At 39.7% G+C, this 25105-nt stretch overlaps 1 protein-coding gene and 1 long non-coding RNA gene across 5 annotated transcripts; both read right to left on the bottom strand.

Moving 5' to 3' along the window:
- Positions 1–4174: 4174 nt before the first annotated feature.
- Positions 4175–19824, bottom strand: CCDC126 (coiled-coil domain containing 126). 4 transcript variants are annotated; one of them, XM_063153237.1, is made up of 4 exons: positions 19747–19824; positions 8981–9106; positions 7956–8356; positions 4175–5772 (listed from the first exon to the last, which is right to left on the bottom strand). In XM_063153237.1, the coding sequence occupies exons 3-4, from the start codon at positions 8191–8193 to the stop codon at positions 5591–5593; spliced, it is 420 nt and encodes a 139-aa protein (XP_063009307.1). In that variant the 5' UTR covers positions 8194–8356; positions 8981–9106; positions 19747–19824; the 3' UTR covers positions 4175–5590. The 4 variants fall into 4 exon arrangements, with proteins under 4 accessions (XP_063009307.1, XP_063009315.1, XP_063009323.1 ...); XM_063153245.1 differs by having other exon boundaries at positions 8981–9111; positions 19747–19822; XM_063153253.1 differs by lacking the exon at positions 19747–19824 and adding an exon at positions 19231–19445 and having other exon boundaries at positions 8981–9111.
- A 3297-nt stretch (positions 19825–23121) lies between these two features.
- On the bottom strand, positions 23122–25078 carry LOC134429528 (uncharacterized). Its single transcript, XR_010030599.1, has 2 exons — positions 24103–25078; positions 23122–23605 (listed from the first exon to the last, which is right to left on the bottom strand). It is a non-coding gene; the product is annotated as an uncharacterized LOC134429528 (long non-coding RNA).
- Between the last annotated feature and the right edge of the window lie 27 nt (positions 25079–25105).

Here is a 25105-nt window from a genome sequence, read left to right as displayed (position 1 = left end):
ACATTTTGCTGGTGCCAGAGATCCCAGCCCTGCCAATAAAGGGGGAGGTGTGGCGGTGGGGGGAAGAGCTCTGGCAAGCCTGGTTCACACAGAATGAGCAGAGCTCCTGTGTAACGGGTTGATGTGCCTCATCTGTGCAAGATCTGTGTTAGAAACAGCCCCTTGAAATACAGCTTGGGTTCAGAGAGAAGAACCAGGTTTCATAATAAGGCAGTTTTCAGTGAGGGGTACAAATGTTAGTCTATATGTCACTCATGTCAGTGTTTATGCATGAACAGCCAGTGAGAACTTATTGAGATTAGGAAATCAAGTAATTTTTTTCTGAGGCATCTGTCTTATGAACTACTTCCCATCAAAAAATAAAGGATTTTTTCCCCAGATTTCACAGCAAGAGTTTTGCAACACAGACAGTGTTCAGTTTATTAGCACCCAGTGCTAATATGACCCTCACAAGATCTGCTTGGATCCAAACCTAGATCAGTAGACTTACTTGGGATATAAAAGGTACTTTGTAATCTTTTACAGATATAAAAGGTACTTTTGTAACCCAGAAATGGTGTTCTTAGCTAATAAAGGTATCTCCAACAAAAGGTATCTCAAACACTCTTTTTACAGTCATAGCAGGAGTATCGGAATATATTTTGAATTTAGATAACCCATTCCTGTCCCTCATCCCTTCTAGGTGATTGTTAATAGACAGCCAAAATAAAATTCATTACAGATTGCTCAAAACAGATTATTTTGTAAACTACCAAATAATTTTGAATAGCAGGGGGAAAAAAAAAAGGCTTTCTGCTGCCATGGAGAAGCCATGACACAAGGTAAGTAAAAGGACCAGGAACCCAGATGGCATGTTTTACCTCCTGGAGTTGTGATGCAGCATACGGATACTGCTGGCCCAAGATCTCTGAACACATCAAAGTGGGTTGAACATATGGACACATACTTACAGTACAGCTCTGTGAGACCTAAGGTGCTGCCTACACATCAAAGGCAACAGCTTAATGCTTCACAGGGTGTTGACAGTCTCTCTCAACACCCTCTGTTAACAATAAAACGTGTGACCCTTTATATTTTTTTAAACCCTTACAAATTTGACAAGCACTTAAAATTATTCTCAGTGAAACATCTATAAATTGAAGATAGGCACTTCACTAATGCAAAAGTAATTAATTTAGGAAAAACCTGTTTTAATATTTTAAACCTCAAGTCATCATTTTGAAGTAGTAGTCAGTCATTCTATTTCTATGGATCTGGTCAATGACTATCTGACTATCTCTTCTGAAAGCAAGAAGAATTTAAGAGGTGTAAAGCATAACAGAAACAGTTTCCATCAAATTGTTTCCTCCCTCCACATGTGTTCTCAATATCCCAATATACTTGAAAACAAATGCAAGCAGCACTCGCTTTTATAAACTTCTAACCATGACCATATACTATGCTACAATAAAAATTAGTTTGTGTATTATTAAGCCTAGTTTACAGAATTTTAAAATGTAAACATATTTTCCTTCAGTTTTGCTTTTAGAAAACCAGAACCCGATTAGACACCAACTGACAAAGTAAGCTGATGAATGCCACAGGGAATGTGGAAGCTCATGTGCAAGCAAGGATCAATTAATAATGAAAGTTTTTGCTGGAGGTACTGAAAACACAGTTAAGAAAGTTGTAGTAATTAAGATCACTCAGAGATAAGATAATTCAGCAGCATGTAATGCCACTGGTGCTCAAGAGATGTGAATGCATGAATGTATATAATGCGATTTTTTTAAAATTTGACTTCCTTTTAATAACCTAAAGGCTATTTTCAAATGCCTGTGTACATGATTCCTAGTAAACTGAGATTAGTGAAATACCCATTCAGTACCAGTCACACATGAAAAACATAGCAGAAGTCTAATTCACTTTTTTGGCTGCTGTAAAGGGAATTCTCCCATTTTGTTCTTGCCTTTGAAGGTGGCATGCTATCAGATACACTAAATTGAACCCCAAAATAGCAGACTCTTTGTTTTGTAAAGTACAAAATTATAAAAGAGCACAGTTGTTAGGTAAGGAGGGTCATATTTGGATTAACTGCTAATTTACGTTTTATATCACCTTTAAAAATACCACACCAATTTTACATAAGAATATTTTAGATGTTCAGCTAATTCAATAAGTCAGTGTCTTTTTAGGAATTAAAAGGTTTTCAAGAAAACATAATAAACTGGAATGTTGCATTTTATGCAATCATTTTTCTAAATAACTTCTTGATAGAGGTATCCAAATTTACTCTGCTTCTGCATTCCCATGAACAAAGGCTGTGACAGCAGCAAACACCCCCAGAACATGTACCTGCACAGGAGGAGCTTGGTTGCTAAAGCAACTTGCACACATCACAAACATGATGTTGTTTGGAAACGTCTGAATTAGCAAATATTTTTAATTAGAATTCAGATCTATCAAGTCAGCTTCTTTAAATGATTGTGTTATTAAAAAGGATTTAGCAGTCACTTGGAAAAACAGACAACTGTGCAATATGTGATGCATAATACTGGCTGCCAAGGATACTGATGTTTCACCACACTAAACACAAGAACCTGTACATCCTGGGCCATGCTTCTGTATTTTTAAAATTATTTCATTTAAAACAGATCAGCAAACTTCTGTGATCTCAACAGTGCATAGGCAGCTTGTTAAGAGTTGTATCAGTGTTTTTAGAAGGAGCGTCTGTCCATCCATTAATCTCGAAAGTTCTTTAATGTGGAAATGCTCAGCACTTCACATACAATTGTGAAAAAATGCTTGGTTATCTTCATTACATTAAGATTACTATGCAGAGATTCAAAACTATCAATTTAGATGAGAAAAGCAACAGAAAAGATGAGCAAATAAAGACAATTTCCCCAAGATTTTTGCCTGCCAGGTATTTCATTGTAGAACTCAAGGGCTGTATTGAGACCCAGGCTATTTCTATTTAGACAGCAATGAATATATACTCTTCTCTTTCCATTTTTCTTCATTAGAACTTCTGTTTGGAAGTGAACCTTGTCATTTTTTGCTACCTACATTAAGCAATCACTTAGAGGCACAGAAGTACTGCCAATTACCTAGAGAAATCAGCTGATAAACACACATGAGGCAAATTACAGCTGGGAAAATTCAAATCCCCTAATTTACCAAAAGATTTCAAGAACAAAACCAAAACACTCCCCCATGCCCCAAATCAGCAGTTGTTTATATAAGAGGTTTTATGTCCTCCTGCCTTCTAAAAAATAGAAGAAAGAAAAGGAAGTAATATCCCAAACCACATCCAGCCTAAGAACCAACCAACCATAAGGAGATTCCATACACACAAGACTTGAATAAGGTCACTTTGGGAGGTTTTGTGATGTCATCTGAAATGGGAAATCCACAGCTGCATCATAAAAACTGCAGCAGAAATACTACTTAAATATTGCTCAGAAAAGAAAAATATGCTTGGCAACACAACCAAAAACTGTGATACTATCAAGCATTTTGGACCTGGGCTAAGCTGTAGCCTTCTGCAGGCTTTCTTCACAAGCCCTTGGGTTCTTTACACAACCTCCTACCTTGGTAGGGCTGCCACACCTCTCACAAGTCCTACACAAGAGGCTGCAGGCTAGAACATGCAGATTTTTTCTTACTACTGTTAACAGGAAAGTCAGCTGAGACCCTCCCTTTATCCCTTCCTTACCCTTTTTTACCTTAGTCTGCACACCTGAAGTTTAGTTTTGCTACTCTGAAAACAACTACGTATTTATAGCACAAAGGTTTCAATTTGTAACAACCAAATATCTAGGAAAAAAACCAGACAGATAGAGAGATAGAGAGAGAGAGATGGATATAAAAATCTATCTTCACATTGTCCACCTGCAGGTTCAAAAGAAGTTCTGCACAGATCTTTACTCTTAGGTTAAACAGTGAAGTCTTTGCCATTAAAGATCTAAATCAGTTATTTTATTTTCAATTCTTTCTCCCCTTTCTCCTCTAACCTGAGGAAAGTTTCAGGGCATTAGAATTTCAAGAGCAGAAGTCAGTGACTAAGAAGGAAGAATACCAGAAAGAACACTACTAAAACTCAGATGTACAATTTCCCAATCCAGAAACTGACAGAGCACATGTAGCAAGAATGACAAGACCATTTAATTACAAACAAACAAACCCAGGAACATTTACAAGTACAATTAAAAATTTATTTTTCTCTTTCTGCATTGAAGTGAGTACATGTTTACACACAATGTGACAAAAAAAATCATCTGGATACTAAGTACTAATTAAGATTGCAATTGTATTTTCCTTTATAGCCATCAAGAATATAAGCAGGGAAACAGAAGAAAGGAAAAAAACCACATAACTTTGCCTGGTATATCACCCAGTGCCTCTGGTTTTACTCATCCCCAAAACTTCATTTACAGGACACTTTTGGCAAAAGTCCCTGAACAGTCTGTCCCCCCCAAACATTCAGTACAGTTTAAAAAACAGGTTCAGTGGCACTTCAATATGATTTCAGTAACATTTGAGATACAGTGCACCCAACACTGCATGCAATTCACTTTGCTGTAAGGCTGACTTAGACATAAGGCAAACATTACCTTGGTTCTCAACTATTCCATGATTAGACACCCTTAGTACACATACCCCTGTTAAATGCAGAGATGCCTTGATTCCCTTCATTGCTCTTCCTTCTGATCAAGAAAGCAATTCAGGGAGATGGTGTGCTATACTAAACACAAACTGCAAGGCATCAAAATGTTAAAACAAACAACAATGAATAAAAATAAACTATATTCACATATTCAAAACTTATTTCCATCACTTAAATAATTTTATCTGCAATTACAAAATACATACACTTAAATATCTTTTTATGAAATAACCATCTAAGATATCACAGATGATGATTTGCTTTTCATAATCTAACTGCCCTACCTCTGGCATAAAGATAAACCTGGACAGTGTTACTACCTATAATGATTTCCTATTATAATAAATTTTCTTAAATATACAGTAACTTCTCTTTAACTATTCTGACAGATAGTGCAAATAAAGACATTCTTTGGGTCACAATTTTAAAATATTACCACCAACGCTATCCTCAATTTAATATTGTTTTAGTAAATAAGTAAGAAAATATTTTAAGTGTACACATCTTCTAACATCTGTTTAGCAACACATTTTCCTCAGTTACCTTGGCTTAATGCAGACCACAAAAAATGAATAAACTACAATATTGCTCACCTATCCAAAAGATATGTTATATTCATACTTAAATAAATATATTTTGAAATCTACCCATAAGTTTCCCATTGCTTTCCATGTATTGTTATTATCCAATGGCCTACTACATCAAACCATATCAAAATATCTTTAGAGACAACAAAGATCACTTCAGAAGCACTGCTCAAAGGCAATGAAATAATGCTTTGAGAACCTAAGCACGTTAGGCCTACACAGATCCAAGCATGTTGTAGAATACTATAGTTTATGCTTGCTTAAGAGTCAACTACTGCTTTGCCCTAGCCAGAGACAAAAAGCTTATCTTAAATATTCTCCATCAATGGTGCAGCAACACGAAGCAGCCTGTTTGCTATCTGATGTTGCTTGCTGGCTTTGCACGTTTGTTTGCAGTCACTGGCACCTGGTGGTTAGTTCCATTAGTGGTGTTTGCTGCTGAGCCATTCACAACAATGTAATCCACCTTGTTTTCCAGTTTCACCAGGCGTTGTAAGATGTCATCCAGAAGAACAGCAATTGTTCTCTTAAGATCAGCTGAAGATAATGGAAAAAACAAATTGCAGCCTGTTATTTACTCTGTGTGGAAAAGAACTGCCATTTCAACACATTCACATCTTAAGACTTGCTATTCTCCCTAGCATACTTTTTGGAGAGGAGTGCAGATTGATTAAGAAGTACAGAATTAAACAGCTGTTTAAATTTTCTTTAATAACATTAATCTGTTATTTTAGGGAAGGGAGATACCATCATAACAGGGAACTGTGAAGGCAGCCAATTAAATATTAGAGTATAAGAGCAAAAACACTAATTGGAACATTAGAAGTGGCTACTCAAATGTATTATTTCAAATTTCATCCAGACAGCAGCATTGGAATACTCAGCTATGTCATCTTTTAGCCTTGGATGCAAGAGAATATATCTAAATACTTACCACCATAAAAAAGGTAGCTAATAGCTTTCCCATAAATGACAGATTTAGCCCACAGAAAAGCTGTCATTAAAAGCTATCTTTCTTACTGCTTCTTACATAAGCTATAAAGCAAGGGTTAAAAAATCTATTTACATCTTTATTGACTGAAAAATAAGAGAAAAGATGGTAAAAAAATTCTCATGATCAGGAACAAAAAAACAGTAACACCTCCCAATAAAAAACTATTTATGTTGTTGCCAATCACCATCTTCTTTCAGCTTTGAAAAACATTAACAAACTTACCAGGTTTTACAAGCTGTTAAGATTCCCCTTACACATGAAGAAATCTACAAACTCGGTCTCTACCCACTGCCCTCTAATCAGTTAGCTAAGCAGGAAGATTGGGGAGAAAGATCACAGGCATCAAAATGAAAAAAAACAGGAGTAAACCAGATAAAATTAAAAATTAGTAGTAAATTAAATTAAAAAAAAAAAATTAAGTACCTCCCTCTAGTTCTTGTTTAGTAACGTGAGCTTTGAAGAAAAAAATTTGCTAAACAATTCCAGCCAGAGCAGGGTCTGGGTCATGTACAGAGAGTGGGTCGTGTACTCTGTAGTATCATTTTGTGCTCAACAAGCTGATGGAGGGAATTGCCAAGTTTTAATTCTGATGATCAGCAGGTAGATCAAGATATGACTTAAGTTTATATCAAACTCCAGAAAAAACACAGAAGACAAGTCTCACTTGGAAATACGCCCTAAATGACAGAAAAACCTAATTACACAGTAAAGGAAGTCCTTGATGACAAAAAAAAAAAAAAAAGTGGGAGGAGAAAACAGGGAAGAGAAGGCAGTCTCTTACTGTGATAAAAATAATTTTAAGAATGAAAGGATTAAAGGTTTAAACACTTTTTAGTCTCCTACTCCTCTTGGGCTGTTCCTGCACTTCTTGTCATCACAGACTTGCTTTCTTCTTCCTTAGCAGCAGCAAAAAGACTTCAGACACATATTTGCTGCTTGCACTCTTACCAAAGGCCTGCAAAGGGCATCCCACAACAGGCAGAGCCATTTAAGTAAATCTTAAGGGGATCAAAGTTCATTACATATTTTGAAATACTATTTTTAAAAATAAACAATTTTAGTTATCTTTTCAATATTTCATAAGATAGTAAATACTGGCAACCTATTTATCAAGTTAGGTACAAATTCATAAGACAGGCAAATCAGAGATATGATGCATCAAGTATTATAGCTCACAAGACAAGGGACATTGTCTATTATGGCTCCTTCTAAAACAAGGAGAGATTTTGCCAAATTCATAATTGCCTTGCAGTCTCCAGACCACAAACTCAACTAGTATCTTCCTTTTTCATTGCTTTTTCAGGGAGAAGAAAATTCAATAAATAAAAGCAGGAAGTCAGCAATAAGGTACTAGAAGAATCTGGAATGTCGAAGTGACTTAATATAAAACTTCGTCCCTGTATCAAACACATGCTTATTCCTCAATAGCTGAGGATTTGAAAAAAGACAAATGTGCTGTTAATTCTGTAAGAAACTGTATTCATGTACCTGAAGAGATCTAAAAAAATCCTGGAAAGCAAAAATTTCACGTATGGAGCTTGATTTTGCGACTCATCTTAATCTTCAACTTCACTGCATAAACTAAAATCAAATCAGTTAATACAGAGAAGTTTTTTTTCTCCTGAAGAGCATATACTACTTAAAAAGAAAAAAAGAAAATTGATAACTTTACAGTTTACAGGAAAGTAATATATTCAAGTAACTAGTATGGTTTTTTTCCTCTTACCATATCCAGACATAGAGGCTCCACCACCACCATTCATCAGGTTTTTATTTTCTTCTGCCAGTGCTTTGACATATCTTTTACTGAGATCTAATATCTGTCCACGCAACTCAGCACTGCTTTGGCGTCTTGGATACTGAAAAGTGTAGCGTAGCAACATCAAACCCCAAATGATTCCAAAGACTAGTAAAAACATACTCAGTTTCTGGGACATATTTTTTCTTGAAAATGTTAGAAACATTTCTGATGAAGGCCACAGGCACGTCCTAATTTCAAGAAAAGTAACTGATTTTGGCTTCGTCTAATTATATTACATATTAAACAACAATAATATTTCTATGAAGTGAAAGATCTGGCTGGATCATCTTGAATATATCTTCTCATGTTTCAGCTGGTCTTGATTCCTGAAATTTGTAAAGAACCACTTGGTTATTCAAAATTGCTACTGTTGTTGAGATCAAGAACAAATATCAGTTTCAGAATATGGTATTATTGCATCATCTAGCAAACAAGTTTTTTTTATCTGCTTAGAGGTTCAGGCTCAGTTATATTTCCTTCTCACCTGTTATTTACAGGGTTTCCTCTTCCTATTTCTACCAATTTTTATCCTCCAAAAATCAAAACTTCTGTGCTTCCACAAAGCACCACAAGTATTTTAAATATTGGAATTTAAACTGATATTACACTCAAATGCATTTGAAAGAAGATGCAGTATCTAGAAGAGACCTGTATAACATTTCTGTACAATACTGTGATGAGTTATACACATACATCTAGGCACAAGATGTTGTGAAATGATTCACTTGATTCTTACTCTTCACTTTCAAGTACAGCACAAGTGTGAACAGACAACACATAGAATGATGTTTCTTGGTTGGTTAGCTAGTTCAAAGCTTCCTCTCCTGGCTCTGTACACCATTAAGGTTTTTATTTGTTGTGATGTCTTATTATTGAATAAAGAGATAAAACCAAAACAAATTGGCACATTGCACTTCAGCATTTTACTTCGACTTCAAAAAATGCCTTACCATAGTACCCATCCTTCAATAGATGAAGGCTTCAGGAGGAAAGCAAATGGTAGGAAAGCTTCATCAGTTAAATAACAAATGCTCAGACAGTTTGGAGCAGTTTGAGCCACACATCTTCAGGGATATCTGTACTGGGAAAAAAAAAAGATTTAAAAAAAAATTGAAGATATCTTCATTTACTTGTGGAGTAGGTGCAATCAAAGGCTTCAAGCTATATGCTTTTAAAACAGAACTACATTTTCAAACCTAACTTCAAGCAATTGTTAGGGAAGAACATAGAAATACTCTCCATTTTATTATGAATACATACACTTGAATGCCCAGGAGCTGACTTAAAAATACTTTTAAAAGAAAGCTTGGTAAGAATCTCATGAGCATCTCCTTCTTTTGTTATAAGGCAGTGATAACAGATGGTCCAGATTCATCGTACATGTATTTACAGGCATCATTCTATTACTAATTTTTACACCTCAAACAGATCCCACATTTTTAGACCCTTTCCATGTGCATACCTCATATTTCTCATCTTTCATGCATCTCTGACACTACACTCCAATTTGACACTACTCCAATTACTCAATACTTTCTTAAAAGAGGAATTCTATAATGTAACCTCATCCAAATAAAGCTACTCATTTTACACAGTAGTTACATTTTTCCTCGCTATTCCCAGCTCTTCCCCATGTACTACCTGACACACGCACTTTTTGGACTGAAATTACCCATGTAATAGAGTTCCTCACCAGATTTCCTGTAGTGGCACTTACACCCCAGTTTGTATCAGAATATTGAGACCAAGTTTCTCATGCTGCTGAGCTCTCATCTAACCCTAACTCTGCCTCCATGGCACTTGTCATGCCCTGCACTGACCAGTTCCATCGGCCCTGTGCCAACACCCCCTGTCTGTGGCACCGCCAGCCCTGCCTGTCCCTACCCTTCACATAATCCCCTCAACAGGCCGGCCAGTGTGCCTGATTCAAGTGGCAAATTTTTCAAGTGCTCTAAAATCAACATGCATATCTAAATTATTCTGAAAATGATTAACCCAAGGCAGGGACGACATCAGGTTACTTGCTGTAAAGTAACAGCCAGCTGTGTGTGAAATGCCATATGGCAGCCACTGCCAGTACACAGACTGACTGCTGGGTGCACCAGTGCAAGTGGCAATCCCAAGCCACGGAATGAGGAACAGCTCACCCTCCACCGTGGGGTGTGACTGTGCACAAGGACAGACAGCCAACACACAGTAATTTGAGCTCACTGTGTGGTATTTTCAGGGTCCCCTGTTGTGGGGAGGAAAGATGAATCTGACTCCATGTTCTTAGAAGGTTTATTTATTATGTTACTATATTATATTAAAGAATACTATACTAAAACTATACTAAAGAATAGAGAAAGGATACATACAGAAGGCTTAACAAGATACTAACTGAAAATTCTTGACTGCTTCCAGAATCCCAACACAGCCAGATGGTGATTGGTCATTAAATTAAACAATCTCCAACCACATTCCAAAGCAGCTAAACAGGGAGAAGCAAATGAGATAATATTCTTTTCCTTTTTCTCTGAGGCTTATCAGAGAGAAGAAATCCTGGTGAAGAGACTTTTCAGAAAATATGACAATGACACCACTGTAAATGCAGTGGGACATACTTTCTTCAAGGAATGTGCTTAATCCCCCTAAAACTGGTTTTAAGATACTAATTTGTCTTAAGTACATAAAATAAGTGGGAAAACAATAAAAATTTACATTCCATAGCATAAATATCTGGAATTGTGTGGCTTAAGATTTCCTGAAACAGATCTTCCCTAACATGCACTAACCAAATTTTCTTTTCCCTAGCTCTTTGCCAAATCCACAGCTCTGCACTCAGACTTTAAAGGATAAACTGCACCCACATAATTATGTATCTATATAATCTCTGAACAGTATCAAAAATGATGGAAAACATTATGAGGTCCAGGAGAAGAGTATTCAAGTGATGGCTCAGAAGACCAAACAGTATCTCTCAAGAAGACACCATGAGTTCCAAACCCCATTCCCAACAGTCTCTACTTCTATTAAAAAAAACCAAAAACACTGAAAAGAACAGATAGCTCTTGCAAAACTTAAATTGAGTTCACCTCTCTGCAGATCTCCAGCCATATCTCACCCTGAAGCATTTAGACAGTATCACTGCAGTCCTTTGGAGTAGAAATAACTCTGCCATCACACTGTAAATAAGACCACAAGCCAGGATAAGAGGTCTAGCCAAGAGGAACAGATTGAATAAACTCCTGCCAAGCAGCAGCAGGAATTGCAGTCTGGGCCATGACCATGTATATCTGATTCACAGTGCACACGCTGACTACTGAAACTAATGGAAATTAAGGACTTCACCTGCTGGGAAATTGCATAACACCCATATACTGACACAAGGCAAAGGAACTCAGAGCAAAGTTTACCAGAATGAAGGGAACTATTTGTACTTGCCACTTTTCCTACACATTTTTAAAGGCCATTCCCTCTTCATGAATTCCAGTGTAATCTCAAAGTTCTGGAGATCTGGTCTCCTCTTTCCCCCTGAAGTGCATGCACTTCTAGTGACTCATAAGACACTCCCTGCAACACTCTTGGGGTTAAAAAAAATATTTAAAAAGTAAGCTTATGCCCCAATGATTTGGAAGTAGGAAAAAAAAGAGTATTGGAGCACATATTAAGACGGAATCAGCACATTAAGATGGATGGACTGGGATATTCTTGTACCTCTTGTTGCCCTGAAAGGTCAGCACTTCTGTACAAGAAGTGTACTTATAGTTTCAACAAAACTTGGCCTCAGAATGGACCTCTGTTTTCAGTAATTTAGAGGTAGTATCCCAAAAGATAACAGCACACATGAAAGAAAGTAAGTGTACTTTGTGACCTTTATTCTCCCTCATATTCTCAAAGCACACAATATGCTGAGTTGGAAATACTCCCTGAGCAGGAAAAGAAGCTGAGACTTCCTTTTTCACACTGATTTATCCTGGTTAGAAATGCTGGCATACCACTCTTCCAACCACAGCTGAGGGACTTTTGTGGCAAAGGCAAAGCACTGCAGAGAGCAACAGGAAAAAGGATGCATCAGAGCCACACTTTTCTGCAATTCCAATCCATCTCCAATCACAGAGACTGAGACAAAAGGCAGACAACCATGAAGATGAAGCAGTACAACCAGAACAAAATTTGAAAATCTGAGGAGAGAAAGAAAAGAAACAAAATCCCCCCAAAAAAAAAAAAAACAAACCCAAATCAAATAAACCCCCTGAATTAACTGCAGGCAAAATGGCAATCCAAGAATCCACAAAGAAAATAATGTCTTCCAGATAATCCTTTCAATTAGCAGCCTAAAGTAACCAATTCAAGTGCCAGTTTCCCAAAGTACTTTAAATCAGCATGCATATTTTAATTATCCTGAAATTTGCAAGCCCAAGCCAGGAGCAGCATTAGAACTTGGAGCTACAACCAATTCCTGAATGAGGATCTGACACTAGGTCTGCCTTTCACAGACATATAAACAGCTTGGCTTTTTTCACTGTTGATTGTCTAAGGAAAATACTGCCAAAAACCTACCAATGTGGATACAACTTTGTCCAGTGGTACCACAACACTGACATCCATCTGGCAACAAAACAATGAACTAAAGCACTCATCCACCCCAAAATAAAATCACATCTCTATCCTGTACACCTGTATTTCAAAATCAGGCATATATAAATTATATTATTGACTGCACAAAATAAAACGAGCAAAGATTAAAAAAGAGCTACAGAAAATGCATTATATGTTCCACAATATAGCAAAGTTATACTTAACTGGCATCAGACTTCAGTTTGACTACTGATCCTTCTCCATGGAAACTATTACAAAATATCCTTGAATTTTGTTGCAAAGTTCTCCTCTTTACTCATTCCCAGAAAAAACAAGAGATTGTACTAACATACAATGCAAAAATTAAATGGCCTATAATGCAAAGGAACACCTTGTACGTGCTCTGAAACAACCTCAGGTTATCAGGAAAACAAGGCATACCTAAATCCTTAAAAGCTTATTTCAGTTCACAGCCCTGCCACTTCTGCCAGTCAACTGGCCCATGAAAGACTGGCACATATTCATCAGCATTTTTCTAGCCTGCCCAAGAGACTCCAGCCTCCTAGACCACTAGAAACAATTGCAGGGCAAATTTAAACCTATCCTGCAGAGATTATCTGTGTACCTTCTAGTTTTGAAAAATGTACAGGACAGATGATGGTAATTATTTGTAAGAGAAAAAGAAAGCAGCAGGTCCATCAGGTATTTTTGGTTGTTATTAATAAGCAGTTTGCAGATGCAAAGAATACAGAAAAGCAAAGCCTAAGAGAAACCCACTTGATTCAAAGACCAAAAATACTTTTAAGAATAAAGCCAAGAAAAATGCAATGAAAAGAATATTACTAAGATACAGTCCAATAAAGTCACCTCTTTGGTCATATATTTTGAAAGACAGAATCTCAAATACTAAGGCAGTAGTTCCTCAGTGACACTCTAGAGACCTAGTCTCTAATGCACTCATATATTAGGAAGGCAGGTCTGATAAGTGGGAATTTACTCCATCTATTACTTACTACCACAATATTTATCAGTTCCTCGCTTTCAAATTATGATAAACAACAACATGGCACTGTGCATTCAAGAGCAGGTCTGGTTTGGCAATCAGAGAAACTGCATAAAAATAAGTGATTTACCCAGAGCTTAAAAAAAAAGCCATACATAGTCCTTGAGGCACACATCCAATTAAAGAGTAAGCAGAAAAAAAATCTCGCAATAGAGCAGACAGAAATCAGGACAGTAAAAATAAAAGCTGACATTAATAATAGCTATAAAATAATTATGCAGTACAAAGTTAGAATTTATTACTGTCTCAGTGGAAGTACAAAAAGTTTATGAAATTGTTAACAATTTTAAATTACCATAGTAGAATTACATCTGTACAAGAAATTACTATTAAATTCATGGCAACAAACATCCCTCAGTACAGAGAGAGTACTGTATCAGTAAGCAAAAAACTGCCTCTAAATATGCAGTGATACCTCATTGCAATAGCATTGCATTGCTATTCCAGCAAACATTTCAGGAAGACAAGAATCACTGGGCATTACAGAATACCAGGAAAAAAAATTCCACAGTAGCATCAAACTCCATTCTACTATTTTCCCCTTTTTTGCATCTATTTACAGAGCGCACCCTCTGACCCACGTACCTCTGTGACCTCCAAAGTATTTTGTTTTCTAATTTTCCCACAGAAAACTTTGAGCATTACTCAGCTGACAGGAATCAATTGTGCTGACCATTCTGAGAGCTGGCTCTATGTTATTTGGAAAACCCCCAGCCAGTTCTGTGAAGCAATGCAAATGGGAAGTCTAAAGAATGACTGACATACAGCAGAACAGTACAGAAAATACACACTAGACAATTAATTGTAAAAGACTGAGACAATGAAGTAAGCACCTAGAAGCCCAGGAGCTCACATGCTGAGACTTTTTGGAATGCCAAAAATGATGTTTGTATTCTGGTAATTTGCAGTCTTAGATGGTTGTTGGTTTAGCAGCAGATGAAAAATCTACATGAGGTGCAGCTGGCCAAGAGGAGCCCAGAGAAGTGAAGTGTTTACACACAGCTCTGATTAAAACTGGTGTGTAAGGAAGAAGCACATTCCTCATTTTTTCATGAGTACAGGAGTTCTTGAGAAGAGACCAATGAGACTACTGTCCTGTACTGGCACATCCATATTCCTGGTGACTGTCCTTTGGTTCCCAGGTTCATTAATCAGGTTCACTCAGACAGCTGCACAGTGCCATAAAAGAGCAGGATATTCCACTTGGAACCAACCATTAACAGCAATGCCAGTTCCCAGACAAGTGAAACCACATTTAGCTGTCTTTTGGTAAAATTTACTCTCAGCACTTCAAGTATTCCTATTATTGCTGCTGTAAAATTTGGTCAATAGAAAAATATCACAGCAGAGAGGGAAAAGAGGATCTGTACTGACAAAACATCAGCAATGCCTGACATAACACAGCCCACCAAAAGTGATGAAACTCAAGGGTCTTTCCAGACTGCATCACAGATGAGTAGATAGAAGCACCCATTGCTATTAATAGCTGCTAGACACATGTGAAAATATCAATACTATAAAACATGCTGCTATCTTAAGAACAGGTAAGAAGGCATACCTCTGAGCACAAAAAAGGCTGCCCTATCACTATGAAGGCTGCTGGGCTGTAGGTTTTAGCAGCTTGATACCACTTTCAGAGCATGCCACAAAGGAGTGTGCCTTTGTCTTTTCCAGGACATGTATCTCTATAGCTTCTCCTAGAGCATGTGTTCCTTCATTCCCTGCTTCTACATGCCCAAGACTTGCAAGTATCTTGGCATACTGAAAAAAAAAAAACAACGCAAAAAAACCCCTTTTGCCTTATTGCTACCAGCCTCCTAGGAAACATCTTTAATGGATATTCCAAGTGAAAGAAACATGAAGTTTAAGGCAATAGCAAAAATGGGTAACTACCAAAAATACCTACTCTTCTACAAAGAAAGAAGAAAAATCTTGCATATTCCTAACAGTTCCTGTCTCTCAACACAGCCAAAGGAAATATGGGGCAAAAAAAGTCACAGCTCAACAAGCACAGTGCTGCTGACGAGCTGCTGGGACTACCTCAAACATATCTTACACCAGGAAAGGTTTTACCTCCTACAGGCTTCTAAGAACAGCGCCAATCTGTCTTGTAGATGAACTTTGAGTTGAGAGCACAAACATACTGCTTTTGACTTGAAAACCCACACAGCAAGCTTACAGCAGCTCTGGTATGAAATTATCTGAGAGCCCAAACACTAGACCACCTTTTGTCAGTATTTTAGAAATACTGGAAAGCTGTTTCCATTTAAATGTATTCATTCCTATTTTAATTGCTTTTGTTTCACACTTTCTACCAATAATTATTTTCATTTTGCATTGTGTCTAAGAAGTCTTCTTAAGTACCTTAGAGTATCTTTTTTTTTTTTCAACACCTTCCCCCTTTATTTTTCCTACTACTGCCACTGAATGCTTCTAAAATAAACCAACCATTTAAAAACAGAAATTCTTTGTTCCTCGCCTGTGGGCAGTCAGCCAACATTCAAGATTTTGAGAGGGGAAATGGCTTGGCAAGAAAATTAAAGCAAGCAGATATCAATAGGGACAGTATATCAATAGGGACAGTATGCTACACTTGCTGAACTTGCCCTCCTCCCACTGGGCCCATCTGGGCCCCAAAACATTTCTACATCTCTGTATCAGATTTTTTAAAATAATAATAGTGAAAAGAATAATAAAAAAAAAAATCTCAGCTTAATTTTCCCTGGCACACTTTTCTCTGTTTTCTCTTCATGCTTTTTTGCCACCACTGAGGTCACTGTAGGACCCTTGCTCCTTGAGAAGAGTCACTTATGACAGAGCACAAGGCTCTTTCTTGGCTTCTCACTTCCCAGTAACACTGCCACGATTTATTAATTGCAGGTTACGACAAGTACCCCATAGTACTCCCTTGTGAAATTTCACAGCTGTCCTCGTATCCCTCTTTCCAAAGCCCCTGAGACTCCAAAACTTCCTCCTGACATGTTTAGCTAATTTTGACTAGTTTTACAGCGAGCCAAGCCCACAAGATGATGCACGTAGGTTACTGTAAGAGAGGGATTTTCACTGAACGTTTTAAAGAGACCTAAAAGGAAGGCAAGAGTCATTAAATAGAATAAAGAGGAGAGAGACAGCTAACAAAGTGACAGCTGCAGTGGGGGAGAGATTGCCACTGCTCACACATGCACACACAGCGCACCACACAAACACTATTCCTGTAGAATGGCAACAAAAAAAGCACTTGTTCCACTGGGGAGAATTTAACTTGCCTGATTTTCTTTCGAGAAATCTGTACAATTCAAACTGCCTATGAATTTGTCCACGAAAATTATGTCTCTATGGCAAAACTGCAATACAGACAAGGCTTTGGATTCATGCTCTTACCCAGAAGGCTGACCCAGGTGAAGATTTCAGAAAAATAACACTGGAGGAAATATTAAAGAAAAGTGATTTCTTTTCTTCTACAATCTTATTTTTGGATTGACTTGCAGCTCAATGTAGCTTGCAATGAATTATGACAGACATTAGTTAACTGTAACACCTCAGTGGTGCACACTGCAAAATACTTTATTCTTAACATCAAGGGAAAGGTACCCAGAAATTTAACTGAATTATTTACAGCATGGTAGCCTGCTATTTCTTCAGTATTACTGAAGAAACCAATTTCATTGGAATAAGTTTTACATTCCCTTGTCTACAACTCCAGTTTAGGCCCCATTTTACATGGGCAAAGCATCCATTCAGTTCTGAGCAATCCAAAATTAATCTTTTAAATTACATAAGCAAATACTAACATACCTATTTTACGTAAAGTTCATAAAGTTTTTTTAGTAAACCATAGAAGAAAACATAAGAGGCTGTTAATAATGTTCAGTTGAGAAAACTCAGCTCATAAAATGGCACAAATTAAAAATCGCAGGTGAAAGAGGTTGTTAATAAACAAACAGCATACAAAGTACATTTTATCAGTAAACCTGTACCGGGAAAAACAGACTCATCTGAGTGACTGAGCCTCACAGATTTTTGACAGCAACTGGAAAATGGCTATTTTTGACACTTGACTAGTTTTCAGATACACTGACTACACAGCTGACAATTTCAGCTGACAGCATGCATTTATCCTACTTACAGTTTATGCAAGATGCAAGAACTACTCCCCTTTACTATTCTTGGAAAAGGTACAAGTGATCACGAACTCCAGGGGAAATATCTTACTTTTAGCAGCTAAATGACATCCAGTCCCCCAGGATACATCACAATTTGTGATTAGCTGATACCAATGCCTCCTTCAAGGCGATAACAGCCAAAAGGAGTCTCTAAAAGCAGATACTACAAAAGCTTTAAAAAGAAAAAGCTGCGGGGGGTGAGGAGGAGGAGGAAAGAAAGTACTTTTATTTCCAACACTAAAAATCTTTAGGAAAAGGACCAAAGGAATTCCAGCATAATTGCTTAATACTCTAGAGCTCCCAAGTACCTATTAAACAGCTACAGATTTTAACACCTAAAATACCAAAAAGAGGTCAGAATGACTCTAGGCTTTATACATATGGGTATCTACAGTCAAAACAGGAACAAAGATAACAATAAATTTCTACATTTGGTCTAAAACTGCAATCACACTGCTTGTGGCACTACTCTACTCACAGTCTAATATCATCTTCATATTGTCTCCTTTCTCTGATAGTCTCATGAGAGTAAAGCAGCAATTCATTACATTTGTTCCAAAATCAATACTACGTTACAGTCAGGACAAAACACATGCACACAAGGATGTACATCATGTTCACATTCTCAGGGCTCTCTTAAAATAAAAAGTTGCAATTCTTACAAAGATCACTTTTCACAGTGAAAAAACACATCCATCCATCTGACCCCAGTTCACCCACCTGGGGGGGGGCGGGGGGAACTACAAAAAAAGCCCCCAAAACAGGAACCAAAAAAAACTAGTTAACCCAATCTGAACTGTTCTAAGGAAACTCCACATCATGTCATAGTATAAACAAAAATTATCTATGCTTGTTTTGTGGCACACAAACACAGAAATTACACTGCACTCTAGTTGTCAGTATCTTTTAGATGACAAGAGACATAAAAGAAAATTTACAGAATGCTACCATGTTAGGTTAGGGAACCGAAAAGAGAGTTTATTAATAATGAATGATGAACAGATCTACCGAAATAAGGCAGAGATAATAGTACGCTATACATGTTTACCAAAATCTAAGGTAAGTGCAGTCAAAACATCAGAGATTACAAATAAAACCAATTTTATTATATTGTAAGAAGGAAGCGCTGTTCTGCAACTCTTACCGTCAAAAAATTCCATATATTATAATCTCCTAAAACGGCATGTTTCAAATTTTGCAGCCTTCATTCAGTATTACTTTTTCCTATTTCTTCAATAGTACCAACGAGACCAATTCCGGCGAAATATTTACCCGTTTGTTTTGGGCTTTTTTACGCAGACTTGCTAGTGCCGGAAAATCACTTAACCTGACATTGTAAAGGACCCTGCCTTTGCCTGAATATGACTTTTTTCCCTCCCGTGAGTTCCATCACATCACTCTAACCATGCTTTACCTGTCTGGGAGTTACGTCTTTACAGCAGAAGGCATCGATCTTGCAGAGTCACTGCAGCCACAGCCTAAGCCTGGCAGACCGCGGCTAAGGGCGGCGAAGGAAACGAGCAAACCCTCGTGTGCTCCGCCGCTTCCTGCCCACCCAAGGACACTGCATCACCGCCCTGGGTCACGGAGCGCCCAGGCACAGCTCACCGCCCCGACAGCCGCGCAGGACGCCCCAAGGCAGCCGAGCCCGTCCCGCAGCTCCCGCAGGAGGGGCGGACCAAGGCGGCCGCTCAGGCGCGGTGCGCACCCGCGGGCGCGGGAGAGCCGCAGCCGCCCTGCGCCATCCCGGTGCCGCCCGAGCCTGCAGCCACCCCCAGCCCTTCCCCCGGGAAAACACACACGGGCGGGCGGGCCTTCCCAACACACACAGTCCCGCCGCCCCGGCCCAATGCGCAGCTCTGGGGCTCTGCCGGGGCGCCCCCTCTGCCTCACCCCCGTGCAGCGCCCCCCGCCGGCCGCCCCGCGCTACCTCCGCTCGCCGCCTCCACCGTCGCCTCCTCCCGGCCCGCACCCGCGCGCCGCTTCCGCCCGCGCCCCAAGCTCCGCCCCTCCGCAGGACGCGCCCCCCACCCGCCCGGCGCCGCGGGCGCCCCCCAGCGGCGGGAGGGAGCGGCGGCAGCGGCGTGAGGGGCCGGGCTCCGCGCCCCGCGGCTCTGCGGGGAGTTTGTGCTCGTCCGTGCCCTGGGCTGCGGAACGGGGGTGGGCATGTCTAGTCTGGAGAAAACTGAGAGGGGTTCTCATCAGTGTTTTTAAATATCTCAAAATAACTCTTGGCGAGTTATCGGCCAAGAGGATGGTGCCCGAGTTTTTGGTGGTGCTCGGCGACAGGACGGCGAGCAAAGGCCGTGAACTAAAACACAAGTTCCACCTCAACATGAGGAAGAAACTCTTCACGTTGAGGGTGTTAAAGCACTGGAACAGGCTGCACAGGGAGGTCATGGAGTCTCCGGCCCTGGAGACATTCAAAAGGCGCCTGGACACACTCCTGTGTCACCTGCTCTAGGTGACCCTGCCTTGTCAGGGGAGTGGACTAGGGCATCTCCAGAGGTCCCTTCCAACCCCAAGGGTTCTCTGATTGTTCGTGAGTGGCGTGGTACATAAACCCCTCCCCTGCCTCCCACCCTCACCGTGATAATCATCTAAATAAAATTCATTGTGAGGATAGGACTGCGCTAGAGTCACCCCAGGCTCTTCCTGCAAGGTGCTGTTTAAAGGAAGCTGGTACCAGTTAAGGAAAGGTGAACCTAAGGGCAAAGTAAAGAACACGTTGGACAGAGTTGATAGCATTCAGAAGTACCTGTTGGTCACCTTATCTCCATCCCTTCAGCATGCGTCAGAGGCCACACGGCTTCTCTCTGCTTTTCAACCTGCATATTCTGTACACGTTAGCTGCAGGAAAAGTCAGCATTTAAATGTGATGCTATTCTAGAAAAAGGAATAGTGATACATCAGAGGGGCCTCGACCTAAGGATACAGACAAAATTCTTGGCAGGTGATGAATCTGAGATGTATGATAAAAACTATATGACAAAACAATACCAAGCACAGTGTTTCTTTTCAGTGGCATACAAAAATCGAACCTTAAAAGTGTTTATATAGTTCTTATATTTGTGGGTAATAATACTCTTGGTATTGTTTCAAGGGGTAGATAAAAGCCCAGGATTGCAGGTATGTTACAGTGTCCTGTATTATTTGTCAAAATAATAATAAGTAAAAAAACCCCACCAGAATTAGGTTGCTGCTGCAATGTTATTTCATTCCTCTCCTGCCAATCATTATCTGTAGACAGCCCTTTCAAATTTAATTTGCATAGCTATTGCCCTGTCCTTTTCAAATAGGAGTTAAGAATTTCCTCTCCTAACATGTTTAAACTGCTAAATGGTAATGGCTAGAGAACAGCACAGTAGTCATTATGCTCCGAGATTAGCATAGTTTCTGCCTTCTGGTTTAACTAGTTAATCCTTGTCGTGGGTTGACAGCCTTTATCCCAATATCGTGTGTTGTGTCTGGCAGCTGTGCCTTTTCTCTCTTCCTCCCCCCCCCGGCCGTCTTGCTGTGGCGGGGAAGAGAGGGGGGGAGTGTTTGACCAGGCCTTTTTGGCTTTTGGCTTTTTGCTGCTTGGCTTGGCTAGCCGCTTTGCTTGCTTGCTTTCTGCTTTTTGCGCTGTTTTTTTTTCTTTTCTTTTGTTCCCTCTTTCTTACCCTCCCCTGAAGATACTGGACCGGTTCCGGACCTGACCTGAGACGTCCAGGACACCTGGAGCTTGCAAGAGAAGCTTGACGCCCTCACCACACACAGTCTGTTTCTTTCCTTTTCTTGTGTTGGGGAGTGTTCTTTTGTTACTTGTAAATAAATAGGTTTTGTTTTCCACTTTGCTCCTCCGAGAAATTCCTTCCCGAACCCGGTGTTGGGGGAGGGGTGGTTGGAGGTTTGTTTTGTTTTAGGGGGCTCCCTTTTGGAGATTTCCCCTAATTTGTCCTAAACCAGGACAATCCTATAATCTGTATGTGCAGATAAGAATACATGCAACTTTATACTTGCTTTACTACCACTATTTTTCCCTCTTCCTGATCCCTTATCAGTTGTTTATATCCTTTCCCTTCAGGGAATGGGCCTGATCTGGGTTTATCTTTCCCCCAAAACCGTATTTTTTTCCAAAATCACAAATACTCTATACTTACTACTGCATTAAAGCTACTACTGTATTAAACCAGTGCATTAATATTTCTTGAAAAACCTCTATAAGGCATGCTGGAAGAACATATAATTATGTCATATTAGGGTATCCTTTAGGCCAGCTCTAGATGTTTTCTGGTCCAAACCATCTTCCATTTAGGAGAGACACTCCCAAAGACCCAGACCAACCTTGGAGTCTAACTAATAAATAGTGAAAGCTAAAATATAGTATAAAATAATAATTGTCTCTAAGGTCCAGGAAACTCAGGTGAAGTCATTATAAAGTCATTGTAAAGAACAATGAAGGCAGATAAGTTACAGGAAAAAATGGTGAAGGCAGCATGTAGTTTTCAATTCAAAATGTAAAATTTCTGAGACTTTTGAAAAATAGGTATTGGTATCAGCAACCACCATTTTTATTTTAGGTTCAATTGCCAGAACATTTTAAGATAACAGGAATGAAAAATTCTGCTGGAATAATGCAAATGTCTTCAATGTGTGCATCAGGTCTAGTCTAACCCTCAGGAACTGAAATCACAATGTGGACTGTTGTTGTATTATATTTCTAGAGCGCCAGCGCTCAGGCTGCCACAGCTCTCAGCTGTCCTATCTTCTATTGCTGTTATCATACCATACCTTCTGGCTGGTTTTCTCACAAGCAGCTATTCATAGCAGTGTTGTTCCTGCTTTTTCATCAGGGCTCCTCCAAGGCTCTCCCTGACGGGCCAACCCACCCCCTTTTATGCCAGTTATCTTCATTAGCCACAGCTGCCACCCAATTAAGGACATCACAGCTGCAGCCCATTTAGAACAACTTGGACTGGGGCAAGGCCACTTATACAATACATATATTTTACTAGGACTCCTACTATAGACTGTAACTAGATCTCATACATGTACATGTTAACAAAAATTGTATTCCTGTTCTCTATTCTCCTGACCTTTTCCTCTCTCCCCTGCTTGGTTTTGGTTTTTTTTAGTGTAACCATTATGTATTTTCAGTGGGTCCTTCATATTCCATTTTTTTTGGTGATCCATTCTATGGTAGAAAACCGATTAGTATTTTCACCTCACAATTTAAGCATGTCCTTCATGCTCATTCCTTTTTGTTCCTGTAGTTAGAATATAGGCAACATCAGACAGGATCAGAATATGCCAGAACAGTAAGTGATCTTGCAGTAGAATAAGTACTTTATTAGTAAAGTTACAGTTGAAAAGGGAGATGAACAAATCTATGTACCAGAGCTGAACAGAGTAGAGCTGCTATAAAATACATTATGACATGGATTCAGAATTATTTTTTACATCAGCAGAGGCTAAAACTCAGGCCAACCTCCTAGGAATGAAGATTTATTTGTAATTGAACAGGAACTGACTAAGGAATTGACTGCAACTTTTTAAGTAAGTGATGTGCAAGAAACTTTTACCCAAAATTAAATATTTTGCAGACCTAGATGACAAGGAAGACTTTTCCTCAATACTGCCTTCTTTTCCATTGTGAGATAATTTACTCTTCAGTCGATTATTTGCTTCTGAATCACCAAGGAAAAAGAGCAATGGTTGGTATATACCGTTCCAGCCTTCCATTGACAACAGAAGCACAAAACAACCAACACCATTTATGGTCCAGGCAGGAAGAAGCAGAACCATTCCTGTAAAGAAGAGTGCATGTCAAGGCTCTGTTAAAACCTCAAGCTGTGGTGACCACTGGCTACTGTTCGTGTGATGTCTCCACTGGGACAAAGCACCTGTTGGGAACCCAGTGCTTTCCTGCACTGACAGAGCAAGTTTAGATGTTTCATCATCTTGGGACATTTTCTGACTTAAGGAACTGCATACCTGGTCTCAAATGCCTGCAAGGTACCAGCTATTGGTGCATGCCGGAGGAGGAGGCACCAAAACTGTACAGGGTACAGGATCAGGGAAACCTTTCTGAGGTGACTGAGCAGAAAGGATACAGCTTTTAATAAAACCATGGTTAAAATGCAATTCTCATGACTGCAAGTCAGAATTTAGGCCTTGGTTTCGTAGAAGCACGCAAGACTGGATCCTGTGACTTTACCTCCATGTGTGTACAACAAAAGCAGCCCCCCAGCCTTGCATATTAAATATCCTCTTGTGATAACATAGCATCCCTGATGACACAGACCCACAGAAATTCATATGGTTGCATAAACACATTCATATAAATGTTCTTCCTTGCACCGCGGGAGCAGAACCCCGGAGAACTTGCTGGGGGAGGTGAAAGATGAGGGGCAGAGGAACAGGGTGATAATTTTCATGGCGTGAAGGAGCAGTCCTCGTAGCAGAGAGAAGGCCTTGGTGCGTGGAGTGCAGGAGGGGTGCCCCGCCTTGTCCCCAAATAAGGTCCTTTCAGCCGGTGTGCAAGAGGCCAGTCCACACACAGAGTCGAGGTATTTGATTTATTGACAGCTCTGCACAGAGAGCGCTGCTGGGTGAGAAATCCACAAAGCCTTCACGACGACTCCCAAAACTTCTCTCTATCATACCATACATTTTAGCAACAAAAGCGCTAATGTTCATCGACTACAAGTTCCCTCCTTCTCTTACTAATTAGTAGTCTATCTTCCATTGGTTAATTACTCTCTTGCTTCTCATGCTAATGAGCCCGCATGCTCAGTGCTTCTCTTCCCTTGAGTCGGTGGTCCGTGAGTCGGTCACACATCTCCCCCTGCCGGAATTACCTTCTAGCCTGTCGCCAAGTTCTCTTGAGCAGTTTCTTCCTTATCTCGGGAGTTCTGACGCATGTTCTTGTGGCCCGTGAATTCTGCGTTCTTTGTGTCCACTATCAGTGGTAACTCCTTCTTCCCAGGCTTAGTTAGCCTCCCCCGAGGTCGGATATCATTGAAACATATCCAGCCCTGAACCTTGACAAGGCAATTCTACCGACAGCTAATTTGTCCTTCTAACGCCGGCACATCACTCACCGCTTGCTTGACAGCTGCCTGTTTCAGGGATTAAATCTCCCTTCTTACTCATTAGGCCTGAAAGCTCACGAATATCAGACATCAAAGAACATCCTTTCTTAAGAACATTTGTTTACAAATTCCGCATTTCGGCAGCAACACCCGCTTACCTGGCGGCCGGGGCGGGGCCGCGGGGCAGCGCGCTCGCTCCCGCGCCGGCGGAGC

The sequence above is a fragment of the Melospiza melodia genome, chromosome 1 (genome assembly GCF_035770615.1).
Source record: "Melospiza melodia melodia isolate bMelMel2 chromosome 1, bMelMel2.pri, whole genome shotgun sequence".
Taxonomy (NCBI): Eukaryota; Metazoa; Chordata; class Aves; order Passeriformes; family Passerellidae; genus Melospiza; species Melospiza melodia.
The sequence above is the reverse complement of the archived record's forward strand: the minus strand, read 5'-3'. Positions and strand labels throughout refer to the sequence as shown.

Excerpts from the sequence above, each read along its gene's own strand:
- CCDC126 (XM_063153237.1), bottom strand. The coding sequence starts at position 8,193 with ATGTTTCTAACATTTTCAAGAAAAAATATGTCCCAGAAACTGAGTATG. Across the intron at positions 5,773-7,955 it reads AGCCTCTATGTCTGGATATG|CTGATCTTAAGAGAACAATT; the intron begins GTAAGAGGAAAA and ends CATTATCTTCAG.